Here is a 6,010-nt window from a genome sequence, read left to right as displayed (position 1 = left end):
TCTCACCAGGGCTAGCCCTTATCTGGGGAGGCTAAGCTAGCTAAGTAGCAGTGCTCTCCCTACAAAGTCCAAACAGCTAAACGACTGCTCTTCACTTGATTGTAGGTATTGCAGCCAGGCGTTTGATTTACGACCCCTTGCTCCTGAATTCTGCCTTCAATGACTGCGTGTCCCTTTGGCAATCTGAGAGTTGAACCCCAGTCGAGAGACGGCAGCGGGGTTCCTGACCAAACCTCCACTCAGTGTTATTTACACTATACAGTCACCATTTACAGTCCCCCCCTCCCACGGGGCGGGACGGCGGAACCAAAGAGGTACAAAAAAAACAATGGGACAGTGATCCCGTTTAAAAACATAAAATTAACTTTGCTCGTCAGCACCGTCCACACGTGAGCAGGACTCGAATGGAAAACAAAGACATCTTGATGCACCATAAGTAGGCCTACAGGCTTCCAGCGTAGAAAGAAACCATATTAGTCCTCTGCTAAACCCGTATTTCAGAGAACCGTTTTCCTTTTAGAATCACATTATCTTCTTCCTTCTCCCTAAAATACGTCGAATTGTCTCCGTTTTAGAATACAGTTGACAAGGCTAATGTGGTGCACCCCTAGGCTGGTGGAACGTTTAAATACTTCGCAATACCCGTCAGAGTATACGAGATCGGAATAGCACCTCGGATTGTACACAGAACGAGGAAATAGAAATGTCGGAGTTTACCTGAATACCAAAAACAAAAACCGGTTGGTTCGATGCCAGTGTGAAAAAGATCTTCCCCTGCTGGTACCAGAGTGTCACAGCGCGCTCGTGGACAAATAGAATAACTAGATCGGTGTGTGTGTATTAAAAAAACACCAGAATTTGCATAAAAGTACCTGAATTAACATAGAAAATCGGCTACTTGACGCTTCTGAATCACAGCGGTGTCCGTTGAACGGTGGAGACCTGATGTCCAGTGCTGGGGGCGGGGCCTCCCAGTGCTGGGGGCGGGGCCTCCCAGTGCTGGGGGCGGGGCCTCCCTGTTTATTGGTCTGCGTTTGATATGCTTGAGTTTGAACCAGTCTAGTCATTCTATGTAAAAACACACGTCCAATCAGCAGCTGGTATGGGGAAGACAGTGAGCTGGAGACGTGGCTGGAGGCGTGTCCATACCTTGTTGTGTGATGTAAACGATATCGAGTCGACATGATTGGCTGTTGGAAAAAAACTGTAGAAAGAGGTTGCCTTGACGACAACGGCTTGTGCTGTGGCCCCTTTAAGAGTTTTGGTTATGGCTGATCGACGACAGGATGTACGCCCTTACTTGGAGACAGGGGTCGGAGCCTTGAGAGAGAGAGAGGGAGAGGGGGAGAGAGAAATGGGAGAAATAGAGGGAGATGGGAGAGAGGGAAAGAGAGAGAGAGGAGAGAGAGACAGATATAGAGACAGAGAAAAAGAGGGAGAAAGGGAGATGGGAGAGAGAGAGGGAGAGGGAGAGAGGGAGAGACAGAGAGACAGATCGGGAGAGAGAGAGAGAGAGAGAGAGAGAGAGAGAGAGAGGGAGAAAAAAGATTAGACCAAATATCAACAAATGCTCCAAATCACTTCCTAACCATTGAACAGAAGTTATACATCACAATAATGCCCCCTTGACTGAAACTATTAAAGGATTTGGAGCACTTAGCTGAAGAGTGACTGACTTGTGCTCAGTGTGATTATACACAGACAGGACCTTCATGACCTTTAACAGCTGGGAGTCAGCATCTCGTCTCTTGAGGCAAAAGACTGATCCCCCACCCCCCCCCCCCCGAACACCCCCACACCCCTCTTACACACTTATTGTATGTCGTACGTCCTGGCACTTACAAATAGCACTTAGCATCGTGTAGCATCTTATCCTAGCTATCCCTGTTGAATACGGGGAATGGGTTAACCTAGTGATGGTTAGTGCTTGGCACTTGGTTCTCTGAACATCCTTACTGTACAGACAGAGATATATTGTTATTTCTCTTTTCTGCTGACAATTGTACTTACTGTAAGTGGCTTTGGATAAAAGCGTCTGATAAATGCCCTGAATGTAAACGTAAATCCCCCCCCCCCCACAGGAACATCATCTCCCCAAGGAGGGGAGAGACGGACCAGGCTGAGCTGGGAGCTGCTGGAGGGCGGAGGCGGAGGCACTGACCAGGGTGAAGGTGTCGTAGGTCTTCATCAGCTCCTCCATGCGATACTGCTCCAGCACCACCACCCCCCCCAGAGAGGGGCTCCTGGAGCGGGCGCAGGCCTCACAGTGGACCACGTAGCTCTTCCTGCTGCTGTTCTCACTGGTGACCAGCAGCAGGTCAAACACCTCCACCTGTAGGAGACAACACGGAGGTCAGACACCTCCACCTGTAGGAGACAACACGGAGGTCAGACACCTCCACCTGTAGGAGACAACACGGAGGTCAGACACCTCCACCTGTAGGAGACAACACGGAGGTCAGACACCTCCACCTGTAGGAGACAACATGGAGGTCACACAACTCCACCTGTAGGAGACAACACGGAGGTCAGACACCTCCACCTGTAGGAGACAACACGGAGGTCAGACACCTCCACCTGTAGGAGACAACACGGAGGTCAGACACCTCCACCTGTAGGAGACAACATGGAGGTCGGACACCTCCACCTGTAGGAGACAACGCGGAGGTCAGACACCTCCACCTGTAGGAGACAACACGGAGGTCGGACACCTCCACCTGTAGGAGACAACACGGAGGTCGGACACCTCCACCTGTAGGAGACAACGCGGAGGTCAGACACCTCCACCTGTAGGAGACAACACGGAGGTCGGACACCTCCACCTGTAGGAGACACACAGGTCAAACACCTCCACCCATAAGACAACACACAGCTCAGACTATTTCATTAATACACAGGATCAGATGTCAGGATACAGGATCCTCCTGCAAGACAATATGGAGCTGAACACCTCCACCTGCCCGGGCGGGGCCCCTGCCCCAGAGAGCGGGCGTGTGTCCCCACGGCGTGTGTCCCCGGGGGGTCTGGTACGTACGTCACACTCGTTGCAGTAGTAGGCGGGCTCGTCCTTGACGCGGGCCTGGTAGGAGATCTTCTTGCCGGCCTCCAGCAGCTGGTCTCTCAGGACCTGGAGGTGTTTGATGGACTGCAGCAGGCAGTGTCTGCGGACACAAGGGGGGGGGTTAGGGGCTGGGGGGCTGGGGGGCTGCATGCAGACACCCGGGCACGCAGACACAAGCACACACATGCACACAGGCGAACACACACACTCATGCACGTGCATGCGCACGCAAGCATACACACACGTGCACACACACACACACAAATGCAAGCACTAGCACACACACGTACGCACGCAGGTGAGCACACACTCACACATATGAGCGCTCACACTCGCACACGCACACTCACATGTGTGCATGGACAAACACACTAAGATGCAAATACAAAGATGCATACGCACGGACACACGGACACACAACAGAGACACACACACCTGTGCACTAATGCATACGTATTACACACTGACAGACAGACAGACAGACAAACACACAACAGAGACACACACGTTACACACTGACAGACACACACACCGTCCCCTCACTTGATCATCTTGTAGGTGTCGCGGTCAGAGATCCTGACGGTGCGCGCCACGTTCCAGGACACGTGGATCATGGGGACGATGGACTTCACCTTCTTCACCTCGTTCCACTCAGACCGCTCCAGAGCCAGCTGGTACTGGTAGGCTACACACACACACACACACACACGCACACATGCACAAGCACACACGCACACACCCACACACACACACACACACACACACACACACACACACACACACACACACACACACACACACACACCTTGAGAATCTGACCTCACACGGTGGCTCCACCCACAGTGTCAACATTTTGAAACAGCATCTTAAAGTTTAGTCTTCACTTCAATCACGTCATGTCGTTTCCCCTGTTTGATCCTTTCTGAATGTAATGGCCTCTGATGAGAGGGTGAACCCAAGGCCCTGATGAGAGGGTGAACCCCAGGCCCTGATGAGAGGGTGAACCCCAGCCTGTGATGAGAGGGTGAACCCCAGCCTCTGATGAGAGGGTGAACCCCAGGCCCTGATGAGAGGGTGAACCCCAGCCTGTGACCCTCTGATGAGAGGGTGAACCCCAGCCTGTGACCCTCTGATGAGAGGGTGAACCCCAGCCTGTAACGAGAGGGTGAACCCCAGCCTGTAATGAGAGGGTGAACCCCAGCCTGTAATGAGAGGGTGAACCCCAGCCTGTGATGAGAGGGTGAACCCCAGCATGTGATGAGAGGGTGAACCCCAGCCTGTGATAAGAGGGTGAACCCCCAGCCTGTGATGAGAGGGTGAACCGCCAGCCTGTGATGAGAGGGTGAACCCCAGCCCCGTGATGAGAGGGTGACCCGTACCGTTGAGCGGCCCTACGTTCCAGGCGATGTTGTTGCACCAGCCCACCGCCTGCACCCAGTGCACGGTGCCCGCGTTGATCCACACCAGGTCGCCGGGCCGCTGGATGAAGCGGTACACGGGGATGTTGGAGCTGTACAGGTCCTCCAGCACCGGCCACCAGGACCCCGTCAGGTAGTCCACCGCGTGCCTGAGCAACAATCACCACACACACACCATCAGATGTGAAAAATATGAAGATAATTCAGGTTCATCATTTCAATACTTTTGTCACACACAGTTTGGATAGAACCCCTGCCCCGTTGTTGCTATGACTACCGACTACTATCATGAATGCTGATGATGTGTGTGTATTGTGTTTTCTGGCGGATTGTGTATATCGTGTATGTGTGTGTGTGTGTGTGTGTGTGTATTATGAAGACAGTGAGTGTGTGTGTGTGTGTGTGTGTGTGTCCCACTCACTTCTCACAGAAAGTGTTGATGGCGCCCCAGTAGTTCTCGTGGACGGCGAACCACTCACAGTCCCCCGGCCCGATGTTGATGTTGACCGAGCAGAAGTTGTTGTTCTCCTGGTGACCTGCGGGGGGCAGTCTCTCCACGTTAGCGCACATTCACACTCACTGAACGTATATCATTTACTGTCGCTATTTACACACTTAAAGACACTTTCACTCAAAGCATCCGAAAGGTTATTCAGACACAGGCGTTTCGCTTATCAAAACTTCAACAGGCTGAGGCCCGTATTTTGAAGGGCTCCTATTGGTCATCAGGATGGACCCTCCCACTCCTAGGGGGACACAGATCTTATCAAAATGGTCTCTTATCGCAAATCCTCCCCACATCTGGTGCTCTCCAATAGGGTCCCTTTCATATATAATAAAAATAGAAAAAAGAGTTCTGTGTTTGTCGTTGACTGCCTCCATGGGAGCCATTTCAGATTTTAGACCGCTCCCGTGAAATTTCTGACCAATTAGGGCACCTCTTTCCTGATAGGGCCAGAGAACTCCTCTTGCCTGTCAATCATAGGTGCTTGGAATGCAACGCATCTCATTGGAGGAGAAACGTAGGGAGGGGAGGGAGCAGAGATGGAGGGGATGTCTCCTTTCTGCTCTCTCTTAGCCAACTCCTGCCCCTTTAAGTATTGAATAGAGTCAGAAGACGTTCCTCCCACAGAGGTCCCCCAGGTGGGGGGTCGGAGGGTCGGGTCGTGGAGTCAGGGGTCAGGGGTCAGGGGTCGTAGGTCAGGGCTCACCTGGCGTCCTGCTGCCCGGGACCTTCATGTAGAGCTGGACGGTGTTCATGCCCAGGATGGTCTGGCCCACGTGGCTCAGCATGTTGTTGGAGGAGGAGACGCGCATGAAGGACGGCAGCTTCATCAGCTCCTGCAGCTGCAGCTTCCACCTGCAGGGCAGAAGAGGGAGATCATCAGAACAGCAAGAGGTTAGACGAGGGCGGGGACAATCTCATCAGCTGAGGAGCATTAGGAAGATCTGATCAGGTGAGGAGAGGAGGTTTAACAAGCTCAGGAAGATCTGATCAGGTGAGGATTCACAAGGTCAGAGATCCACAGAT

General features: G+C 52.6%; 1 protein-coding gene across 1 annotated transcript in view; it reads right to left on the bottom strand.

Moving 5' to 3' along the window:
• Positions 1-2,086: 2,086 nt before the first annotated feature.
• The window catches only part of LOC311353870 (uncharacterized protein), a gene marked incomplete at both ends in the record, with an annotated part of 14,572 nt that continues 10,648 nt past the window's right edge, over positions 2,087-6,010 (bottom strand). Inside the window, 6 exon segments of the mRNA XM_084473672.1 lie at positions 2,087-2,332; positions 3,035-3,161; positions 3,605-3,746; positions 4,441-4,628; positions 4,901-5,015; positions 5,691-5,839. Coding sequence (XP_084329798.1) covers positions 2,087-2,332; positions 3,035-3,161; positions 3,605-3,746; positions 4,441-4,628; positions 4,901-5,015; positions 5,691-5,839 — 967 coding nt within the window.

This window comes from Micromesistius poutassou (genome assembly GCF_964030765.1).
Source record: "Micromesistius poutassou genome assembly, chromosome: 10".
NCBI classification, from domain to species: Eukaryota; Metazoa; Chordata; class Actinopteri; order Gadiformes; family Gadidae; genus Micromesistius; species Micromesistius poutassou.
This window is presented reverse-complemented; position numbering and strand designations above follow the sequence as displayed.